Source organism: Cyclopterus lumpus, chromosome 6 (assembly GCF_009769545.1).
Source record: "Cyclopterus lumpus isolate fCycLum1 chromosome 6, fCycLum1.pri, whole genome shotgun sequence".
Taxonomy (NCBI): Eukaryota; Metazoa; Chordata; class Actinopteri; order Perciformes; family Cyclopteridae; genus Cyclopterus; species Cyclopterus lumpus.
In genome coordinates, this window is record NC_046971.1 from 19,547,962 (window position 1) to 19,572,767 (window position 24,806).

General features: G+C 42.5%; 1 protein-coding gene across 6 annotated transcripts; it reads right to left on the bottom strand.

Annotated features, from left to right (window-relative positions):
• Positions 1-1,496: 1,496 nt before the first annotated feature.
• Positions 1,497-24,602, bottom strand: dyrk4 (dual-specificity tyrosine-(Y)-phosphorylation regulated kinase 4). 6 transcript variants are annotated; one of them, XM_034535339.1, is made up of 16 exons: positions 24,395-24,602; positions 23,766-23,835; positions 16,120-16,272; positions 10,510-10,593; positions 8,794-8,943; positions 8,088-8,238; positions 7,706-7,869; positions 6,666-6,802; positions 5,885-6,025; positions 4,893-5,031; positions 4,560-4,641; positions 4,279-4,451; positions 4,100-4,160; positions 3,798-3,927; positions 3,482-3,618; positions 1,497-3,271 (listed from the first exon to the last, which is right to left on the bottom strand). In XM_034535339.1, the coding sequence occupies exons 3-16, from the start codon at positions 16,207-16,209 to the stop codon at positions 2,994-2,996; spliced, it is 1,917 nt and encodes a 638-aa protein (XP_034391230.1). In that variant the 5' UTR covers positions 16,210-16,272; positions 23,766-23,835; positions 24,395-24,602; the 3' UTR covers positions 1,497-2,993. The 6 variants fall into 6 exon arrangements, with proteins under 6 accessions (XP_034391230.1, XP_034391229.1, XP_034391231.1 ...); XM_034535338.1 differs by having other exon boundaries at positions 8,794-8,946; XM_034535340.1 differs by lacking the exon at positions 16,120-16,272 and having other exon boundaries at positions 8,794-8,946.
• Between the last annotated feature and the right edge of the window lie 204 nt (positions 24,603-24,806).

Consider the following 24,806-nt stretch of genomic DNA (forward strand, 5'->3'; position numbering starts at 1 on the left):
GACCAGATGAGATGGACGGAGGACCACAGGACAAGATGAGATGGACGGAGGACCACAGGACCAGATGAGAAGGACGGAGGACCACAGGACCAGATGAGATGGACGGAGGACCACAGGACCAGATGAGATGGACGGAGGACCACAGGACCAGATGAGAAGGACGGAGGACCACAGGACCAGATGAGATGGACGGAGGACCACAGGACCAGATGAGAAGGACGGAGGACCACAGGACCAGATGAGATGGACGGAGGACCACAGGACCAGATGTGAAGGACTGAGGACCACAGGACCAGATGAGATGGATGGAGCATGATGATGTCACCATGCAGACAAATGTCTTAGAAATGCAACCTCTGGTGAAAGTGACTTATTGTGAGACATATTCCAACTATATTATGGTTTGTTTAATTAATAATTGTGTCATGATAAAAAACGATGATATGATCTGTTTGCATGATGTTTTCACTGCTGTCGATTGTTTTCGATTGTGTTTGCCTTTTTTACTCATGAACAATAGCTTTTAAAATAAAAGCTAAATCTAACATTTTAGATTACGCATATTTAAACTCTTTCACATAATTTGACATGCAATCTGCGCGTTTCTATAGGTTATATGTTTTCAATCTATAATTATAATTATTAGACTTAATAATACCAATTAAAAAGCTATTTTTTTTTTCTGTGGTCCTCAGTCCTTCTCATCTGGTCCTGTGGTCCTCAGTCCTTCTCATCTGCTCCGTCGTCAAGGAGACCCTGGATGTTGCTTCTTGTGTCACGGCCATCGATCTATCCTTTGCATTAAATATATATTATTGTATATTTTTTTTTGAATGGTATATTTGACACTGAACTAGTTCATCTTTATCTCAGTGATAGTGTCCAAATAAACATACAATATCACTATGACCCTGAAATTATGTTGTCATATGAATGCAAGCAAAACTAGAGCTAAATCACACTCTTTCTGATTGAACCAATCTATGAACTGTCGGAAACAATTTACATACGGGGCCCCAAAAATGTTTTACCGGAGATTGCCGCTCCCCTTGGAGCTTAGACCCCCCCTTCTTTGAATCCTACAAACGCCCCTGGGAACAGCCAACCAATCAGAGCTCCTGTTGCTGTTTTCTAATTGGTCGGTGGCACACTGCTGACATATAGAGAGCAAAGTCAAAACTGCAAATGTTAGTCAATGTAATAATAGGTGGAGAAGTTATCAAGACGGAAGATGATAAAGAGAAATTTGTAAATGGAAACAAATAGTAATCTAAATTGAATCATGATTATGAAATTATTGTGCAATTCTTATTTAAAATACATTTTTTAGTTTATCAGTTACTTATTTAGCAACAGGCTGTGATTACTACATCTTAAAACTACTGAGAGCTTCATACTGCATTAGACCAATATGCCAACAGTGCGTCATTATCATTTCAAGATGAAACATGAAAAAACCCCCACAAATAATAGAATAAATATTATAAAGCATATGCTCTTTAAAACAACCTTTTATTTCATCATAAAAGACAAGGAGACATCCAAATGTTTATGAATATAACATAACGTTTCTATTTCGGCTGCAATCCACTCTCTTGGGATCTCGTTGCTAAGCTAATAGATTACATTTTGAATAAAATAAATGTAAATTGAATCTCTGTTGGCGACTTAAGACATAAATCCATTGTAAAAAGATGGTATGTTCTTTAACATTAGACAATACATAATTTTGTCAAATAAAAGGGATACTGGCAGAGTAGTCTGAACCCTTGTTGACAGGTAAGAATCCAACGGTTTCTAATCCAGGTACACACACACAATAGTAAAGTGCAAGACTTCTAATACTGCAAGGCACAAACTATCAATGACTGGATTGTCTTTTTGTTTCTAATATAAAATGTTTTATGAATAACAGACATACAAAATATGTTCATACAGTAACAACACAACAAGTAAAACCTTGTCTAAACTCTCAACAAATATCCAAAATATTTTCTTAACATGTGTTCTGTATTACACATACACAGTAAATTACAGCAGAAATATATACAATGACTTCACTTACAATTACATATTTTATGATTATTGAATTAAATTGTTAAACAAATTCGAAACATAGGATCAAACAAATTCTGTAATAAATACGTGAAATCATTAATAATCAATATGTCATCAACTGCATTCTACAACTGCATATGACAATTATTTCTTTAACATGATTTAAAAAAACATATTTTGGCTCAGCCTTGATTGCACACTTCTTAAAATAGTTTACCGTTATGAAAGTTCTGCTAAATGTGTAAAAGAAAAAAAAGAATAAAATGAAAAAACAAACATTTGATATTTTATAACCATGCAGTGTCTACGCCTTTGTTTCTTAACATGGAAACTGAGAAAAGTAAAAGCGTTATGGTATAACCTGAACAACCTGGCAGACAGCTTGATATCTCAATTGTGACACATAAACAAAGTGCCTCCAACTGCACCGTAAGTGTATAAAAAAAGTACAACTGGTTGACTGACTTCACGGTCATACAGACTCAAAGTTTCACAGAATAAAAGAATACACTAGGACTGTATACTTAAAACAATAAATAGAGGATGTCCCTCTTTGCTGTTGAACATCGTGTCCCCTCCATACATCTATATTTTGCTCACGGCATGTGGGAACTGGTTTGCTTCCTGCCTTTCAGATGAAAACATCCACTTCTTTCCGACTTGAAACTCAGAAACCGAGACTTTATTCTGGCTCGGACGTCTCTAAAATGCCGTTTTGTGACGTCATGTAGACACAGGAGCTAAATGGAAGTGTTTGTAGTAAATGGATTTAAAGGATCTCTATATTTTCTGTGTGTGCAGGGCCAAACAAATCCAAATTTCTCTTAGCTGTTACTTACTTCCACCAACTCAACCCCTGTCCGGTGGGGAGTGGGACACTGAGCCTAAACAAGAGTTCCCACATGTGGTAAACGCAGCACGATTCCCTTTGACTGTTATATGATAGGGGGCAAACACTGAGACAGCTCTTGGCCATCTTTTCTCTCTGTGCCCACTTCCTCTTGAGGCTTGATGATGATGTGAAGGGGCCTCTCTCCACCTCCTTCTTGCTGCGTGGTCTCCGTGGACAGCTTCCCCTCATACTCACACACCTCCTCCTCCGCTGAGGCCCCAATGGGCCGCAGACGCTCGGCGGGGGCCATCTTTGTTGCTGTTGCTGTGCAGTCTCTCTTCAGCTTGACAGTGGCGCTGCTTTCTGAGCCATCCTTCTCCGCTGTGCCATGGAAACAAAAGACATTAAATGCCAAGGTGAACACACAACAAGGTGAACACACAACAACTCTGTCGGAGTGAGCCGCATGTACCCATTCTGAACCTTACAGATTTTATTTTGCATTTGTCTCTGCTATAATTCAGCTGTTTGTTGTATTTGTTACTTTGACTTAAAATATAGTATGGATGATGCAATGGACCGTATTCTTACCAGCCTTGCTGGTAGAACTGTCTGAGACCTTCTTAACTGTTGGCTTTGTTCTTGGCCGAACTTTGTTGAAATTTCCCTCCAGGATCCACTGGTGCTGCAGCCCCTCATCTGGAGTCATACGTTTAGTTGGGTCCCAACTGAAAACACACAGAACAATAATTAAAGTCTGCTTGTACAGATTGTGATTTCCTCTTTAATAAAGTACAACTGAAGCAAACTTAATAAAGAAAGTCACATCCAGTTTCTTGGAGCTTATTACAGATTTAAAAAAGCCTGTTCTGGTAGTCAGTCAAGCAGATGTTTAGAGTAAACATACGTGAGGCAGCGTTTGATGAAGTCTAAGAACAAAGCGTCATTTGTTTTCAACGTAGCTGACAGCTCCTTGGAGTTGGGTCTCCTCTTCTTCCCCTTACTATTGGTGATGTTCCTGGGGTTTCCTTTTGAGTCTGCACACAATTATCAAACACAGCACTCATTTATAATCTCGGCACATTGTTCCTATAGAGTAGTCTCACGCCTTTTGTCTTCTGATGGCTTTTAGTAATCCCATGGTCTACATTGTTTGCTATAAAGCAGAAATGATATATTTAAAATATCTGAAACTGAATAAATTCTCACCAAAGAACAGCCTCCTCCTCGCAGCAGACTGAACAAAATCATTTGGAGGCATCCCTAGAACCTGGAAGTCAAAATATCAGGACACCTGAACAAGCAGACGCAACTCAACAACCATATTGGAAAATGTTTATGCATTTACATAACACATAAATAAACACACAATTATTTCCATGTCGTACCTCCATTATGCAGGCTATCTGCTCCACTTCGCTCTCCCCTGGGAAGATAGGATAGCCTGTGTAGAGTTCAGCAAGGATGCAACCCAGACTCCACATGTCAATGGCCATGCTGTATGGGTGACCCAGGATGACCTCTGGGGAGCGGTAGAAGCGACTCTGGATGTAGGTGTACACTAATGGAAAAGACAGAAGAGACTGTGAGGGATATAAGACCATTTCTGTGAATATCCCGACATGTTAAGTATTGTTACATATTCTCTCATGGAGTTTTATGCTCTCACCTCTTTGTTGTTCATAACAACTCGATCCAAAGTCAACCACCTTGATGTTCCCTGGCCCTCTCTGAGACAGAAGAATGTTCTCCTGTTGAAAAGTAGAAGCAAACACCTTCAAACAAGTTGCTTTTTTATAATGCAGCTGCAATATCATATTGTTCCACAAGATGGAACAATTTGTCCAGTACTGTTTTAGGGAATCCATTTTTTAACAGCAGTGCATTCAGTAACATTCAGTGGATGGAGGGGTCCACATTGGGTTTTGTTGACTATATTCTAAATCTTATATTCTATATCTCAAAAAAGGTTCAGGTATTCCAGGAACTATGAAGTCAGTACCGGTTTGAGGTCGCAGTGGATTATCTTTTCCCTGTGCAGCATCTGCAGACACCTGAGAAGAGCATGGGTGAACCGACGGATGAGAGCGATACTGAAGCCCTGGAAGTTGTTTTTTTTGATGAGCTCGTACAAGTTCACTCTGATGAAAGAAACAACATGGCATATCGTTAGTTCATAATGCTGTTAAAACATAAAAAGTCTGATAGGATGCATTTTCTTTACAATAACTCTGTAAATAACTTTGTTCCTTACAAAGCAGAGTGAGCTCAGTGCGGATTCACTTAAAGAAAAGATGCACCACAGGAAGAACTTCTACATGTTCCTCAAATCAACACTCAGCTCAGTTTGACGTCACTCTACACTTTACCTCACCCTTAATAAAACATCCACTGACTGAGGAGCGCATACTTAAATAGTCTTTGATTGTGCTCTCATTCAGAGGGAGACACAGAATGTGTCCACCTACTATTTCTTGCTACTTGTAATAAGCATATACTTCTTTAGACTGTGTAACTTGAGCCGTCGCACCATCAAGCAAGAAGGGGTAAGAGATAGGGCTCTAATCAAGGCCTTAACTAAAGGATTGGGTGACAGTAATGGAAGACAAGGTGGCAGCCCCAGGCGTCCTCCAAAGGTCATTCAGCCTGAGTGATACACAGAACGCTCTCCCTTCAAATAGATATCAGTTGAACACAGATGGCTTAAGGTACACGGGTGATCACTTAACTCCTGATTGAATGTGGTCACGTGGTGTTAGAATGAATGAATAGAGACGAGTTCGAAGTGCCTTTGTGAAGACAGTACAGTGATCTAACCGTGCTGTTGCACCTTTGATTAACAGCAATGTCTACATATTCTCTTGTGGAACTAACTCATGAACATGCAGCCCTGCTTGCTTGCATGCAGAATACGTAGTAATTAAGGAGGTAAGACAAAATAAACTTTAACTGTCAACAGGTAACGAAGTCCACAGTCACCAGGCGAGTACTAACCCGAGAAGCTCAAAGGAGATGCAGAGGTGATTTCGGAAGTAAAAGTACTCCTTCATGTGGATGACGTTGTGGAGATTGTCTTTGTCTTTCCTTTTTATCACATCCAGGATCTTCAGCTCAACCAGAGCTTGGTGATGAAACCTACAGACACATTTACAGATGGTGTTAGAGAACTGGAATACAAAGATATTACTGGAGATTTCAACTCCATTTATTTCTGAATTTCCAGGTATCGCAGGGCCAGAATTAATTAATGTATGTATTTCAGTTCTGACATGTCCAGTTGTGACAAATAGTAGCACTCTATGGAATTGTTTGAAATACTATATAGGCATTTCTGCTGTTGATTATCTCTGAGAGGTTTGTCCCTGCACATCAATCCCATGATATTTATTTATGTCAACCATACACAATCTTCTCCATGGAGTGATAAGCAGAGTTCTGCTGAGGCAGCAGTTTGCACTATTTAGTTTTTTGCATTATTGAGGTGGCGGTAAGACCGATGACTGCTACCCAATCAAGATCTCAACAATTTGACTCTTAAAGTGTAACGTGATCGCAGCAAAGGGATTTAAGAAAACCTCACAACAGGGTATCAGATCTCAGATTAATTGACTCCTTGATACATAACTTATTCTAGAGAGCATATATTTATGAAACACGTTCTAACATGTTATGGATGAATCATTTTAAGATCTTTTCTCGGACAGGCCCAGACAAAGGTGACTCGGACAGAATCAATTGAAATAAATCTGAATGAAATATGTGAGTGTACTCGTACCTTTTCTTATTGCGTATCATCTTAATGGCTACGAGTTCATTGTTCTTGTGGTCCAGGCATTTCAGGACCTGCCCAAAGGAGCCTTTCCCAATCACTTCAAGCACTTCAAACCTGTATCCAATATGGTCATGCAGCACCTGAAAAAGCAAAAGGAAGAGCACTATGAATATTTGAGCATTATGCACTGCATGCTTTTACTGAAAAATAAAATCTCAATCACTTCACAATCATAACATGCAGATATATGTTATTGGCTCAATGACAACACCTTTGATGGGCTGTGTGCTACAGTTTCAACTGTGCTTTGCTGTAACTGTCAGTTCAAGCTTACGACAGTGAGGTGAGCCTCAATAGAGACATACAAGTCTAAACAATGGTCAAGTCGCTCAGCCTTAAACAGCTCATTCATCACATATTGTGTCACAAATAACTGCCTGTCAGTTGCCTGATTTATACAAGACAGTTCAGCCTGTTGGCACAGTATTAAACAATGAAGTCAGCCCAATGTCTGCAGCGGCTGGATTAAGGTCATATAAAGGCGCCTGGTCATGTACAGTTCATCTTACGCGGGTTGAAAGCATTCATATGTGTGTGTGAGTGTGTGAAATGATAATTGACGAGTCTTCACATTTTCAATTAATCTTCTTACTTTTTAAATTACATCAATTTCATGTTTCTGCACAATTGATGCGTGTATTTATTTGACTTTTAGTTCTTGCTTGCACTTTATAGAGATACAATACAAAATTCCCCATGGTGCACATTTAGTCACTTTTATTAACTCTTTGGCGGTGCATTCAGGTGCCTCTGGGAGACGTTATCATGTAAGACTTGGGGGTATGTTTTATGTGATGTTTCTTGAGAGTTTGCGTTCCAGGCTTGAGTTTCGACCACAACATTTCTAAATATACTGCCTTTTGAAATTCAACAATAGTAAAAAAACAAAAAAAACACTCTGTTTGTAACTGTTTAATCTTTAACCTTAACTTTGACACAAAAAAACCCAGACTTAATGTTTTGTGACAGACCGACCATCTTACCCTGACGTAGCTTCCATGCTCGTCATCATATCCAGAGTTCTGCGGTGTGCCTTGGGAACCCTCGATCTTCTGTGACCCCAGACCGAGGAACCAGATCTCTGCGTAGTCCATGACCTCCTCCTGCTCAAACTCCGTCAGCCGGTCCTGGAAGTTCTTCAGTGCCTCTGCAACAGGAAGTAAGAGGAGGAGGGTGAGATGAGTCACTATTATATTGATTGCACCTCTGCCGAGGATTGTGAGCCATTGACTTCAATGCCAGCATGTTTTTTTTTACAGCATCAAAACTAAATGTTACTTAGTTACACGCCTGTCTTGATACTCAAAATGTGAAAAAACAATTCTTTAGTTCTCTTGTATTGTATTCTTATCCACAATATCCTACCTATGTGGGACATGGGTAACTTCTGTCCCTCATATGCCTTCTCTTTCTCCAGCTTGTTGCTGAAAATCTTGCTGTTGCGGGAGACAGACACTTTATCCATTGCTGCACCAATACGCATACTGAACTGCTGGGTGGGCTTCGGCCTCTCATCCTGTACAATAAACACATAGAGGCAGCGGTTATTTGTAATTATGAGCATAGAAAAGATAAAGTGACGACATTTCATAGTCACTGCATGGACTATGCCGTTACGTTTTGAGGTATAATGTGGAGAAATATTGATGCTCAATTTCTTTTTTCAAAGTCAAAGTCAGCTTTATTTGTCATTTCTTGGATGTGCAAACATACAAAGATCTGAAATTGTGTTTCTCCCCTTGTCCAACATAAAGTGATAAAAGTGATAATAATAATAATAATAATGATAATAAAGTGCAAAACAGATAACAACAAAGAACATGTAGACAACGTATAAGTTAAGATACTATAAAAACTATGAGACTTTACATGTGTATTTTAGCAGCAATCGGACATGGAGTTTTAGCAGCATAATTTAGACATATGTCTAAAAGGGGAGTGGGAGAGTGGGGAGAGAGTTCAGCTTCATGACAGCCTGGTGGATGAAGCTGACATCCATCCCTTTAATGCAAACAAGCTGCTTGATTGCTACTGGAGGATTTTACATGCTGCTGGTGTATGAGAGCCTCACCGGGTGTGTCTGGTAGTTTTTTTGGCCCCCTTTGTTGGCAATTTGGGGCAGGATGTTATCCGACTGCTGGTGTTGGTTTTTGGCATTGCTGACCACCACCTGGACCACCGGTGGATCAAGCTGAGGCAGCGTCCCTACACCAGGGCCAAACTTCTGTAAACCAGAGAGATTTTTTTAATTTTACTGCCTTGAATAAAGAAATGCACATTAGAAACAATAAAGTTACATGACAACACTTAACAGACACAACAGAAATAGGGTCAGATGATGGAGGAAACACGATTGTCTAGTCACTGCGACAACATAAAATATCAAGCAGTGAGACTAAAGACTTTGATGAATGCAGACTTCTGTCTAAATCAGAAAAAAGAGAATATTCAGTCAAATCTTCAAAGAAAATTGCCAATTTCCACAGCTCAAAGGTTTTTAAGATCTTTTCCTGTGGGGAATAGCCCACTGTGTTTCAATGGAACAGAATAACAAATACTGAACAGCACAACAACGAGGGTGAAGTCGAAATTAATTATTCTTTTTACACTGTAGCTACAAGCTTGTCACAGACCCTTTCATTTTTTTTGAAGAGTATGTGTCTGTCGGGCTCCAGATCGTCAATTGTGGTTTGTGTTCTCAGCTCGCGTTCTACATCCTTTTCACATGCATTTCGTCTGCCGAGGTTCAGGTGACCAGGACCCCCAGCGAGCGGCGGCTGGAGTTACTGATCAGGTTGAGAGTGAAATGGGGACAAAGTCTGTGAGGCTGGACCCTGACAGAGTCTGTCGGTCGTGGCTCTGTGGGGGAGGTGAAGAGCAGCAACCTGCTTTTCACTGGCTGCCATGCTGCTTGCTCTGAGAGCATGATTACATGTGTCACAGCCTTGCAAGGTTGAGCCCTGGCAAAGATGGGCAAAATTAGACCTCTGTCCTGTGCCAAGTTCTCTGGGAAAAATGAGATATCCTACGGACTAGTATCTGTGTCAAGAGGGGCATTATACTGTATATTCTAAGACTTGTCTTATCTTACTGAGTTGCAATTCCACTCGAATTTCAGGTGGAATAATTCAGAACAGAACTGCCTCTACATCCTATCATGTAGCCTTTAGTAATGTACTGCACTAGCAACCTAATACATTATTTGATATTAATTATTAATTGCATTCCAGGGAAAAAAAAGCTTCCCCATCCATACAGTAGATAGTCGTCTCACGTGTTAGGGGCTGCTGCAGGATCTGCCAACTTGGTTATGACGCATAGAGATAGGGCTAAATATAGTTGGCAGCACCTGCCACAACAGGCAAAGGAAGTAAACACAGTTATGTGCCTGAGCATAACTGGGGGCATGCTGCTTAAAAAAGCTGCACTTGCATCAATGGAAATCGGTGATGTGTTACACCCCATAACCACATATGTGCAGACAGATGTCTACAGACACATTTATGATTTTCTAAGGAGTATGTCAATATGGATGATCTGAATTGCGACTATCCCAATTAGCATGTTTTAGTGAGGCTCTTCTTTTGCAATGAGCTGTTCGGCTAATGATCAAAACAACATCAAAAGCATCTATGAGTCATATTTGAGCCTTGTATTTCTAATAGGAGAGAGCATTCTGGAGTAGTTCACTGCATGTGCATGAAAAGAAACTAATAAGACAAATCTTTCTCAAGCAATGTTAATAAAATAATTCAAGTAAACCTCACAAAAGTCAAACACTAAACACCTGTGAGCAGGGTCTGTTTGTTCCAAGACGGTTGCTTTCTGCTGGGAGTTTGTGAGGGTGAGGGAAGGCCTCCGGTCGTGACGTCTGTGGGAGGAATGAGAGTGATGCATTAAAAACCACATCAACTATATCTTTCTTCTTGACCTCTGAAGTCAGATTTAGGAATTATTTTAGGCCAAGAGGCAAACTAAAGCAGTCATGGATCATAATGAATAATAATAAGTCACTGCTACTTGTGTTCTTACTGCCTGGATTCTCCAGTCTCTTTAAAATAAAATACACAGCCCTGTGGGCAGTGAGACGAGCAAAAGAAAAGTACTCTGATCCTAAAATAGATATTTCTGTAAAAACCCAGCAACCACCACCCTCTCGCAATCCAGTGCTCTCTGTTTACCTGCTAGTTTGCGCAGGTGTGTGAACATGTGCATGTGTCAGGCTGTGGGTACAGATCCACTTTCCTAAATGTGTCAAAAGGAAGCGACAAATAAAGTAATAAAGCAACAGAGTTCTCGATATACTGAAGTAGCATACGTATTTGGAATGATTCAGTGTGATTCACCAAGCCAGCTTACATGTGCCTTATTAATCAGCGGGTGAGCGTGCAACTGCGTTGGGGCGACACCATATGGGTGAAATAAAGCTTAGCCCCGTATGGGGATACGAGCTGGACTCACTCTGCCAGCCTGCATTCGGGGAGGGAGGGAGTGAGGGGGTGACAGGCTGGGGTTGGTGTGGTCCACATGTGCTTGATGGGAAACGGCTGCCCAACCATGATCTTACAGTAAAACTTTGAATTAAGAAGCAAAAGGCCTGTCAGCGGTCACAGATGTATCAATCAGAGGAAGAGGATGAGACACTGAACCGACTCTCTGAAGCGTAGTCTTAAAGGCATCATGCAAACACTCATTGGCTTTCCCCCTCACATTAAAGTTGATACAATATTTCAGTAAGAAAAGCCAAAAACACAGAGTGACAGTCTAGGGCTGCCTGTGTGATTCTTTGTGGAGAAACCTTTGTGTTTGTCGACTATGAAGTTGTGTAGTCGAAGACGGCCCTCACAAAGAAAGGTTTGATACAACAATGTAGTCGCGTTACAATGTCAGGAGCACAGTGAGCGACAGCAGGAGCCATGTAGGTCACTGTGGCAGGTTGGCTTCTAAAACATCACCTCTTAATGTCTACTGTAAGCCTGGCTAATGAGCACTTAGCCAGTGGAAACCCAGTGACATCATAACATATGCCCAAGTGCACACATGTCTGTATATCTCACCTCTGTCCTTATACTGAAATAATGAGATAATGAGAGCAATATATATATATAAATATCTATCATTGTCGGTATCTCTGCCTAAAATTCCTGTCTGCACAAGAAAGCGGTTGGATGCGGTTTCATTGAATAATACAATAAATCATCTTTCCTGCATAGCCATGAATACAGTCCATTTACAATGAAACACATATGAAAGGGTGCATTTGCTCTCAATGTGCCAACGAGTATAAATAAAGTCACACGAATAGATGAATGGAGGCGAAGACACAGAAACAGATGTCAGAAGCAATGCCGATTCTGCTCTGTGCGACTGTGGGGGTCTTGACTGGAGGTAGGATCATCCCAGTAGGGGTGTCAGTTGGTCAGGGGGTCAGCAAAGCAATAAAACCCGGAGTAACATCAACAAGCTGTGGAACTGTGCCCACTCATACTATCAGCTGTCAGACATGCCAGCACGTCTTTTTTCATTGTACAATCACACTGCCCTGTTTTTATGGCACACAACATGCTGTTTCCTGTTGTGACCACAACATTGAAGTAAAGCTAGCTAATTAGTTTGTCAATGCAAACATTCCATTATATCTAACTTATGTTACTAGAACAATATAAAGGCGAAAACACCCAAAATGGTGAGGTTTAAATTTGCAACAGTTTCCATGTAAGGTGTGTAAAATACACCAGAACACATATAGAATTCTGTCAGCACCACAAACACTGAAATAAGTTGGCGAAACAACGACTAAAATAGAAGTGGATCCGATTTGTCATCATAACTTGGCACACGGTCCAGAGAAAGGGGGTGACTACACAATAAACACATTGAGAATGTCTTCACATTCTTGGCACGTTTCAATAAAGGTTTTTGGAGAATGTACAGTGAAAGGATTGACTTTTATTTTAGTTCATCACTGTAAAAGGATACTGGAGGGTTTCTCCCAAAATGGAATTAGCCTGGAACGAAGCCCTGTATCTGGGCAAAAGAAACTCTTATTCCATGGCATAGATGAATGCTTAAGTGATATTAAGGGAGATAATATATGGTTATACCAACATAACATGCTTTAATTGACTCAATAAGCAGGCCAGCCATGCCATTATAAAAAAACTAATTTTGACACTGATTGGATATAAATTGCCTTCAAATCCACCATAAAATAAACCTGAGCACCACAGGACACTACTGTTTAAAGGCCATCACAAAAAGTGCCTCACCTTGTTATTGATTTCTGGCAACATGCTGCTTGTTATCAGTGTCAGTCTTTACAGCGGCTTCCAAACTGAGTTTATCAAATCCAACAAAGGGTCATTATATCCAACTCGGTCGGTCCAGCCTAAAAAACCAGGACGCACGTCCCCCGCTCCTGAATCAGCCCGGACGAGTCCAATCCCGATGACTGATCGGATCCGCCGCACTCCTCCTGGCTTTACGCGCACGAGGCGAACGCGCTGTCGGCTGAGAGGCGATTAGCGAGCGAGGCGAGCTGTCGAGGGTCTCTGCCACCTATTCAGGTTTCTGCCGCTGACAGCTGGGGATTTCTTCATATCGATGTGTTTTTATCCGTCCGCTGTCGTCCACCTACGCCATGCTGTGTGTGACTGATGCGCTCTCCAACACCGACGCCGCACAGCGAGGGTTCACACCGACGCACGCACGTCGTGGCCACACTTTTATTGCACAGGAACTGTTATGTAGTTCTGCTCGCTCCCTACAAACTGACTGTCAGAGTCGTGCCGTGATGTCCGTTCTGGAAATATTAATAGTTATTCCACCAGGCGAAAAGAACGGACAGTTGCACTCGTTTCTTACCAATTATTATTTCAGGGGTCTTAATTCCCACTTTTACTGAAACCAGAACTTCTAAGTATTAAGTGCAAACAGAGCCAGTGAGATGGCATCTTTTCCTTGTCAAATGTCAGGTCTGGGGCCCTGCAAAAACATTCCCAACATACAGGAAGCTTTTATTTAACCAGGATAATCTGAGATCTAAATCTGTTTTCATAATTGGTACAAGAGAATGGGGTATACACAGAATCAACATCCAACAAAAGAAGTGTGATGAAAAAAGGGCATTTGAAGTTTCTGACAAGACGTCTCGGATGTGTTAAATTGTTTAGAGACAAATACAGAAACCTGTCTTGTTCTTTTTTGTGAACTATATTTTCTCAGAGCTTAAACTTGTAACAAGAGAACAGGAACCTGCCCTCCTTACTCTCCTAATCGATTCCCCCATTCCCTAATCTACTGTTTAATCTATGCTTAAGAAGCTATATATAACCAAAATAAAACACTAAGTAATCACAAGGTTAAATCACTGGAGCTAGATCAGACATTAGGTATACGTCAGGTGCTAACAAGAACTGGCACACGATTTCAGGACTCATGCCGTGATCATCCCCTGCCGGTGGAGTGGCCCTTCAGAAAAAAAGAGGGACGACAAGAGGTTGGAGGCTCCTCAAATCTGACCTGATTAATAATGATAATAAAGGCTGCAGCAGGAGGAGGCCTTCAACTTATACAAGCTACAACCAGAGTAGAACAGACCAGACTGTAGGCTACGTGCTATTGTAGTTGCACATTGGGCACATTGGAATCAGAAGAATTATGGTGAATGTTACCAATTCAATTATTATAGAAACACAGAAATATCCCAGGTCTCTGCGAAGGGGGATCTAAAAACGTGAAAGTTGCAATCACCGCTTATTGCCATGGCAGCCGCCGAAAAGATTGTAACTTTAAAGGAATAGCTTGACATTAAAGTCGTAGAAAACACGAGGAAACTCCACACAGAGGGGCCTGCCAGCCGGTTCGAACCATGAGGAGACACCGCTAACCACTGCACCACTGTGCCACCCATATGACATACATATGATATGCAAATTAATTGCATATCATTCAACGACACCTGATAATCAGCAATCTTTCCAGTCTTCCCGTACCACTCTCCTCATCCATTGGATACACAAGTGACAGGCAGTCGGGGTCCCGAGGAGGAGGAGGAGGAGGAGGAGGAAGAGGAAGGAGGGGGAAGAAGGAGGAGAGAGGAAGGAGGAAGAAGAGGAGGTAGTCCTGGGGGTGACAGAGTCAGTCAGTGGGGGACCCGGGCTCCATTGATGAGCCCGACTGCCGACGTGAAAAAACATTTGGTGTGGCGGGAGGTCTTTGTCCTGATGGACCGCAGCCTCCTACCAGAGGGGAGGGACTCAAACAGGTTGTGTCCAGGGTGGGAGGGGTCAGTGACAATCTTTCTGGCCCACTTCAGTGACCTAGAAGTGAACAGGACCTGGAGGGATGGCAGATTGCAGCCAATAACCCTCTTGGCCGAGCGGATGATGCGCTGCAGCCTGCACTTGTCTTTGGCCGTGGCTGCAGGGTGCCAGACGGTGCTGGAGGAGCAGATGATGGACTCAACGATGGCAGTGTAGAAGTGCACCATCATTTTCCCTGGCATGTTGAATTTCCACAGCTGCCTCAGGAAGAACATCCTCTGCTGGGCCTTCTTGGTGATGGAGCTGATGTTCAGCTCCCACTTGAGGTCCTGGGTAATGATGGAGCCCAGGAAGCGGAAGGACTCCACAGCGTTGACGGGGGAGTCACACAGGATGAGAGGGGCGGGTGGGGCTGCATTCTTCCTGTAATCCACAACCATCTCCACATTCTTGACAGCCACATCAACATTACCACCCGTCACTGCCCCACTTCTATCAACGGCCAGTCACTGGAGATGGTGTAGAGCTCGGTATTAACCTGGACAAGTCCATAGACCATAGTACACGACCGCTACCACCATCCCTTAAACAAGCTTCGCCCTCCTTAACGCTGGCTGCAGATAAAGACAGATACTCAGCCATCACTGCCAGGCACACTGTGAGAGACGTGTGCTGTGTTGTTTTGATTGGCTACACAATGTGACAGCAAATGTCCTCTATTGAGGACAATAAAGAATGAATCGAAGTCATGCTCCGGATCTGCACTGTTGTAAAGTGTCTGCAGAATGTAGCAGAGATGTAAATAGTACATCCTCAAACTGTTGGCAAGTCAGCCGTTGTAAACCTTGCCACAGTTCACCTGGGAGATGCATTATGCTGTGTGCTTTTTGTTACCCAGGGGACAACATATTGGTGAGCAAAACAATGCAGAGACAGTATATCTCACCATGGCAACCAAACATAGACGAAACACAAAGGACTGAGGACTGTGATACCAGTGAGCAATTCTGAAAATATAGACTCTGAACAGGGAATAAAAAAACAAAGGTGTGAGAAAGAAAGAGTGTGAGTGTGAGCACTTAGAAAAGATTTGGGTGGATGGAAAACATTCTCAGTGTTGCCTCCAAACATACCTCAGGTTGGACTCTCCTATTCCTGCCCCAGCAGCAGCCCTGGAACAGGCTAAAACCACAGCAGGCAGGCGAGGTCCCGTCTTCCCACATAGCACATCTCCCCCATGCTGCCACAAACACACCCTGAAGCCCACCTCAGCCTCTAGACACCATCTTGAGGGGAGTGGGGGGGGAGGGAGTCAGAGATCAGATGGACGCACTCAGAAGAAAAATGAATGATGGTGATGATGCCAGGCCTGCATTTCCTCCTGCTTGTAGTCTAGAAACTGTAAGTTATGGTGTTGCTCCTCGTCTCCATTTGACAGAATCAAATCCTTCTTGAACTTTGCAGAGCTTTGATGCTACAAAGTTTAGTTGCGCTGACTTTCCATTGTCGTCTTTTGATGTGGATCCTGAAGATATGACTGACGTCTTAACGCAGAACTTACACTCTGCATCATATATTCATAAACGGTTACATTCTGGTTGTTTAAGACCTCGGTGTCCTTTCTTTTTCTTTGTCGTCAGGTTCATCCAAACTATATTGCTTTGTTCCGGGATACAGACAGAGTAGAGAGGCAGGCTGAAGACAGACAGTGAGAGGAGGCTGTTGCTGCCTGCTGTTGCTATAGTCGGTGAGGGAGTTCTCGCTGTCTTTGCCACTGCCAGTGACGTATGGATGGGACTCAACAAGGGACCCATCCGGAGCCGGAGACACAGCAGCAGGGGCCTGGCACTTAGCATCATGTAAAGGAGGCCTGTGGGAGTGCAGGTCCAGAGAGGGAGGGGGTTACAGTAGATACAGAAACCCATCGGCCTCCCTGGTGGCCCTCTTCGTGGGGCTGAGGAAGTCAGACAGGGAGGAGGTGCAGCCCTAATGGGCCTCCCGTGTGGCGTCCACAACTTTCTTCTGCCTTCTCCCTTGCCACTGTATCTTGGAGACAACGCCAGAGGGGCTGTCAACCCCCTCCCTCTCCAACCCTTCTACCATTCTCCACCTGCTTTGCTGCTGCCACGAACCCCTGCGGGATGCCACAGTCTGGCTGACAACTAGTGCGTAGGTGAAAGTTTATCCCACCACACCCATGGCTGCCACTGGCCTCCTGCCTGCTGGACACGGTGGCAGGGAACTGCAGAGTCCACAGCAGGACAGCACACAGTGGCTGAGTATGAGCTTTATACTGCAGGTAGTCATGGGGGAAGAAAGTGTTGTAATTACCTCCCTGTATCAATTTATTCATTTTTGATGATTAAATGATTTACTGTACACAGTGAGTAAGTGCCTCTACCTCAAGTTACAGTGTAGCATCTTATTTAAAGTGTTATCATACCAAAGAAGATGTCTTTTTAATGGCCATACGCATGTTACATACATTCTGCCCATCTGAAAGAAATCAAATCCATTCATCACCTTGTTTTAGTGACAGGAAAAATGTTGCTATTTCTGTAGTGTGTCTCAGACTACTGTATTTCATTACCGCCCTGTCAGCCATTCTTGAAGCTTATATGCCACAGGGTCGTAGCTGCTGTATCTCTTTTATTTCTTAACATCTTTTGGTTTCAGTTTTTAATCTAATTCTAATTGGCTCTAATCCCAGTGATAACAGTCATTTGACCGGCCGCTGGCCTTCCACGGTCACACCTTCCCCACGTGTTTGAACCATCAGGCCAGATCTGGATAGAGTGAACAGCAGATGGTTGGACAAGCTACACCAGGCCAGATGAAACTCAGTCAAAGCAGAGCCAAATGACCTCCTTTTAGAGGACCATAACCCGGAGTTTTACATGCTTTTAGGCCCGGTCTAATTGCTGCCAGGTGCCAGACGAGGCGAACTGAAGCCAGTTGAGCTGCCAGCCAAAACAGACAGTATCAGAATCTCCTTCCATTTGGCAGAGAGGAGTGTGGGTAGCTTGACCTGGCTGACTGTGGCATCTGCAGTTTTGGACGGGGAGCTTGGGAATGAGAAATGGGATGGTTAAGGCCTCCAACATTTTCAAGCGGTCCCTTGACCTGACGATATCTGAATGAAAATGGGATCTATGGCTACCCACAAAGAACCCCTTTACTGGCATGTCAACTTTATGATAATGCCGTTTTGGGCAAAATATTTGTGTTATTTGTTGCCTATTCTAAAAATGGCGTATTTGACTTTGTCTGCATGCTGAGGTTTTTAACACTCTGGGAATTGCATGAATTGTGTTTGACTGGAAACCTGAGACTCCAAGGAGCCCAGTTCTATACATTAATATATGTGATTGTATGTACATTTTTGGAAACTTGATGTTACTATAAAATGACATCTAGGATAATCAGCTGTACAACAGCTTCATGGAACTGTACAACCACAAACTAGAGACCTAGGGCATTCAGAGGATGTATGGCTTTTGTAGGTAGATTGAAAATGTAACTTTTCCAGAAAAGTAATGCTCGCCATCCAATCACCAAAACTTTAAATTCTTGCAGATATCTCAAAATGTCAAAACTACTTCTTCTATGTTGCACACACTGTTGTCCCCCTCTTCCCCCCTGAAAATGAAATCACATGACATGTCACAGGTATAGCGATAAGCTGTTATTATTACAAAGTAATTACAATCAAGTCAAGTTCTAAATCTCTTGCCTGATTATCCTCTTTCTCTCTCAAAAGGAATCAGCAATGAGTGATTTTGTGTGTGTTTCATTGTTAAAGTAAATCCATGTGCATGTGTGTGTGTGTGTGTGTGTGTGTGATTGTAGTGGACACAGCTAAAAAAATTAGGCGGGCTCAGACCAAGCAAAATCCCATTAGCCATGTGGAGAGGATCACTTCACATTGGTGAAGAGGGTGAGACATTAAAAAAAACTCCTTAATGCATCTTGTGTCTAGCAAAGCTCTGTCAAAGTCTAAATGGGCTACTGCATTAGTCACATTATACGTTCGCTGCGTCGCTTCAGTCAGGAATATTCTGTACTGATAACGTAATGTGTATATATATATATATATATATATACATATGGCTCTTAAGTGTTGCGTACATGCAGCTACTGTGTTTTAGAGCAGACGGCAAGTTGTGTTTTGATGACATGCTGTAACTTCATGATAAAAATGGTGGCTCACTAGGCCCCTTGATGAATAATTGTGACAAAAAATAAGACAAATCATAAAATCTTTTGATTACCAACCATATAACTATCACCTCTGTAGTCATTTTGAGCCATTTATACTAGCAACCAAGTAGTGCTGGACTGTATAGGATGATATCTAAATGAAAATAGTTATTAATAAGTGAGTCTTCATTGAACTATAAAGCAAGGAATCTCCATCTGTCTGTATGTGTATGTCCTCTGTATATCTCAAGAACCGTTCATCCGCTCTACTTGTTGCTGGGGACCCAAGGGAGTGCATTATTTTGCAGCTGGATGCTGGATATAGTTACGTTACAACCACAGTCTTCTTCACTCCCCTGGGCTCAATGAGCGATGAGCGGTTCTCTGCAAGCAGCAATACCAGGTACCAAGAAATCAGACAGCTCGAAATGCTCCGAATGCACTAGTTTCATATGAATATTTGTTGTTTGTTTGTGCTTCTTACTAAGATGCTTTGCCTAAAATTACACTGTTTCTGTCACATACACTGTCAAAGCCAACCCATAATGTATAACCTCTGTTTATTTGCATATGTGATTGTGTGTTGTTGATGGAGGCGGATGTTGACCTACTACTTCATATTTGTATCAACTGTGCCAGCTTGTCAAGTCCACCTATACACAGAGTACACATGATCCTCTTGTGCTTCATAATACATGAAACATCCCTTCATATTCTGTAATAAACTCAAACAGACATACAAGAGCTTCCTGTCTGTTTTCTTTGTCAGACCGAGACCCAAACTGTCAAAAGCCACGTTCCATGGCCTTGTTTAGTATGTAGTTGGACCGTAGTGGTATTAAAAAACCCAATTCTCAAATGTGATAAATCCATCCCTCACTTTTGAGGCTAGTCTAGAATACAGACAGACCTAATCCAGTGATTCAAGATAAACCGCTCAGTGACTGAGGATCACATCTTTTTGTCATCTAGTACGGTATCACCAAAAACTAATCTTTTTCACACAGCCATACTGTATTAATAGTGCTATACTCAAATAGGTCACTACAAAAGCTATATTCCCACGTTTGCTATCTCATCGTCTCTCCTAAATATTAAATACATCAATACTCACACAGATTAACGGACAGATGAATGCTTCTTCAACTGCTACAAATGCATCCTCTACTTGACACACCATCATCAGGCAACATAATCAGCTGTTCTCTCCAAATGTCCCAGCTATGGAAGCCTTACCTCATTAATCCCGCTGTCATCTAAGATCGGCTGCTTCCCATCCCTGAATGAGACCCGACCCAGGGCCCCATGGGCTGGCTCTGCTCGCGCCTCAGAACCTCACTGTTATTTCAATAAGGTCGATCAGATTAAGAAGTTGGCCCACTAGCCTGACAACTGAGGCAGGTGGGGCGTAAAACTTGGTTCAAGTGCGTGTGTGTGTGAGACTTTATAAAGCCTGCTAGTTTACCTCCATAATCATAACGTGTGTGTCACAGGTCAACACGACAGGCTTTAAGCCCCTATCATGTGCAGTGCGGGTGTTGAGCTGGATGCCCCAGACTCTGCCCTGCCAGCGCTGAGAACTTGAGGATGGAGCCGTTGCACTCGTGCAGCCAGGCCCGTGTGAGTGATGGCGGCCTGGCATCTCTGAGGCCACAAACCTCGTCCTCCAATGGCTCTGATGTTGCCCACCTCCAGGCAACACAAGTCACCGTCTCTCATTTTCCCTTTTGAACTTTCCAAGTCTTGACCCCCTCTCTTTTCACTCTCTTCAAATCTTCTTGCCATTGCTAACAAACAGTCAAGAAACGCACAGTCACTGCCTGTATCCCACCTCCCGGCCCTCTGAAACCGGGAGCCTGTCTCCTTGCTCTTCCAGGGGTGACAGGCAAAGGTGAGCTTTGTCACCCAGGTAAGATGAGCGTTGTCCGCTCCTCTTTTGACCCCATAAGCACCGACTCTCCTGTCACTTTCAACAACAACCTCGCAAGGCGATCCGCTTTTGTCGGCACCTGGACACAAAAGACCCAGTGTCCGAGCGAGACTGACACAGACAATACACTGCCTTCAAACTGTGACAATTAGCGCAAATTGCAGGGATTAATCCGGCGACATGTTTGGCAGATGTGGACAATGAGGATTGAAACGCTTGTTGTCTCTGGGTGCCAAATACAAGAGGCTATACCGTGTCACACACTGTCATCAAAACAGTGGAGAGACTCCGTCCGTTTTTGTATTTTTTTATAATGTTTTTTACCTGCAGCATTTGCTGGTTAGACACAGTGGTGGTAATGTGTGCAAACTAATAACAACAATTAAAATAATTTCATGTATGATGGAATCGGTGCGCCTAACAAGGTGACAACAACCAATCCTTTTATATAACAATAATTTAGATAAGAGCTCACACATTATTACACAATAATGCTCCTGAGCCAAAGGAGAAGGAAGGAGAGATTGCGACGGGGGAGGACATTGGCATACCCTGTTTAGCTGCTCTGCATTGCATGACTCACTGTTAAAGGAAAACAGACGCTTCATGCAACCAAGCCCAGGCACTCATTAACAAAACTCCCAGGGTGGCTGTTTACCCAGCATTCTTTTAAAAATCCAATTAATGTTTATCAGACTTGGCGAATGTCTCAGTCTAGTTGTCCTCTCTGGAGCACCTCCTCAACATGGAAGCCTGCGGCGGTGACATGGCAGCACAAAAACTATAGCTCAGCATTGGCAGTATAAGGCCAAACGCAGCCCGGGCTTTCACAGTCCTGTGTACACCACCAGTGGGATAACAGTCATCCACAGCAGAGAGGATGATGCCAACTGTTACGGTGTATTCACATGTTGAGAAGCATTGGCCATGTGACGGGTCTGACAACCAGCCAGAGGAGTTTCAGTTGGCAACACGCAGAAACATGACTCAACTTAAATTACGTACTTGACAGCACAACCTTATGCACACACTTGCAGAAGTCGAAATAAGCAGAGGGGCTAATAGAAAGGATGGCATTATATAGGCTTTAATACTCTATAATGCTTGGTGACACTGATATCAGCAACGGTGAGCTTCCTCTCTTAATGGCCACGTTTATTTTACGGGGTCCGGTGTCAACAAAGGACAAAGCTGTGATGAGAAACCCAATCAGGGGCAGGGTTCATCGGAATAATGGGGAGGCGCACTCCCTATTCCTCAGTGAGTGGGGGTAGAGGCGTGGCCAGGTGCCTTGCTCTAATACTCTGAAGCAGGTCATGGAGAGCACAACAAATGACGTTATTTTTATATAGATTAGTCGATTGACAGAGTTAATCTACAACTATTTTGACAATCGATTCATTTTTAATGTCTTTCTTTTTTTTTTAAAGAAAAAGCAACCATTCTCTGTCTCTAGCTTTTCCATGGACACAAATACCTGTTTTACCTCTCTTTTATATCATTGTAAGCTAAACATCTTCAGGGTTTTGGACTGTTGGGAAACTATGACAGACATTTTCCTGTTGTTGCTACAAAATCTACAAAAATCCCTGGACAGAATGTTGAATCTGGCACTGAGACTCCAATAAGTCGGGATTAGTCTTCAGTTAGGGGAAGTATATCCAAAAATAAGTCATGTGATGTACCACTTTATTGGAAGGGTCTGAATGAGAATATCTATGTGAGGGATCTTTTTTAAAGTACTGAGATAAAAGCACAAAAAAGGACAATGGCACTGAAGAGTTGAAGACCAACAGACCATGCAGTATGGCTGGGCATTGTAGAATTGCATGTCAGTGTCTTTTCCCAGTTTTAAAGGCTGCATTTTTCCGAATTTACCAGACTGTTCTCGTTGTTTTATAATTTGCCTTTGGCCACTTATTCATTATATCCACATTAATCCATCCAAAATTTCATTGCAGAACTATCTTGGAAAAGCACTATTAGTCAACTGTACAATATCCCCACAATATTGATATCCAGGTGTAGGGTCATAAATATTAATTATATTGCTGACCAGATATTTTAATTTCTCTTTTATCGCCCAGCACTACCCAGCAGTTCGAATATCTATTGTCAAAGCTCAATCAACAGTTAGTAGAAAAGTGTCTTATAGGAGCTCTGTGAGGGCTTTAAAACATTATAATCCCTCCACGCAGGAGGAGGTGAATCGGTCCAATGCAGCGTGAACGTGTCGTATTGATCGTGGACCTTTCCATGAAGAGGAGATATCCCGGTGTCAGCACAGAACACCTCCGATACAGTATGTGGCTTTATAATGGCTCAGGGTTGGGTAGTTTTGCTCTCCAAACATTTACAGTCAGGAACAGTTACCTCTCTCAGATGGTTTAGTGGTGCAGGCCAACAATATCACAAGGCAGAATATGTTCCCTAATAAATCTCTTCTGCTGAGTGTACACAATCCCCGAAATAACATTTATTTAATGGCCTGCACATCAACACAGGGTATAGGGTTGCTTGGAGGCACTCAAAAACAGGGCCACTGCTATAAATTATGGTAATATACCGAAGCAGTCAGGCTGACAACAAAAACAAGTACAAGCCTATCAAAGACTTCGTATTCACATGAATCAAAAGCAATCCTCTTACCTTGATCAGAAGCGGAAAGGTGCCTTTTCTTTCCTTTAATAGCTTTTCCAGCTTATTTTTAGAGCCAATCCTGTCCAAAGGAAACACTTGAGTTTAATATAACTGCATATATACATGCAAACATAATATTTAGTAATGCCAATACTTATTGGTCCATGGTTCAACAACAATATATAGACCCATATATTAAAAAAAGCAGGAATTTATGAGCCGGTTTATCTTATTGACAGTCACAGTATGATCAAGATACTTTTCCATTGCTGCAGCCTTTTGCATTAAACTACACTGACACCTTCTGGGCACATGCTATTTGGTTTGCCTTATATTCAGCACACCAACTCTGCCTGTTTTATTGAGCTGACAAGTCAGTCAGGTAGTTTCTGGTGCTAAAGCACCAAGAAGAGTCACGTTTCTAAACCAGTAGCTGAAGCCAATCACCCGAAGAAAGATAACTTTTATGAATGGGAGGCTTAACGTTGCCCGACAGAAACCACAATACACAAGTTTGCCTTTAAATCTATGAACTGGTCTCTATAGGACTATTCAACTATATAGAATGTCAAAGATATTGTTGGAAAACATGAATAAACAACAACAGAGCAACTTATTGTCCACAAGCACTCACTGACCTTTTCATGGTGAAGTAAATCAACAGGGTGGCAGTGATGAAGCGGTCATGCGCGACATACCCAACGGATATAGTTGGAAGTCTCCCAGCCTGTGTGCCGTGGAGTGTTACCACCACCGGCTTATCCAAAATACAATGGCTGTTATGCTCGCCACACTAAGTGCTCACTGACAGTTTGATTCTGCCTTTTCACTCTGACGCAGCTTTTAGGCAGGTGCTCACGTGCGTGTATGAGAGAGGAAAGGAGAGAGCGGGAGACAAAGGGAGGGCAGACACCCACTGGGCGATACATTTTCCTCGTAGGTGTAGCATTGCAATTAACAACCATGTCCTAGATGAAAACTTCTAGATGCTCAACATGTATTATGAAAAGATGAATAAGAATTTGTCTTAAAAAGTTAAATAATGTAAAA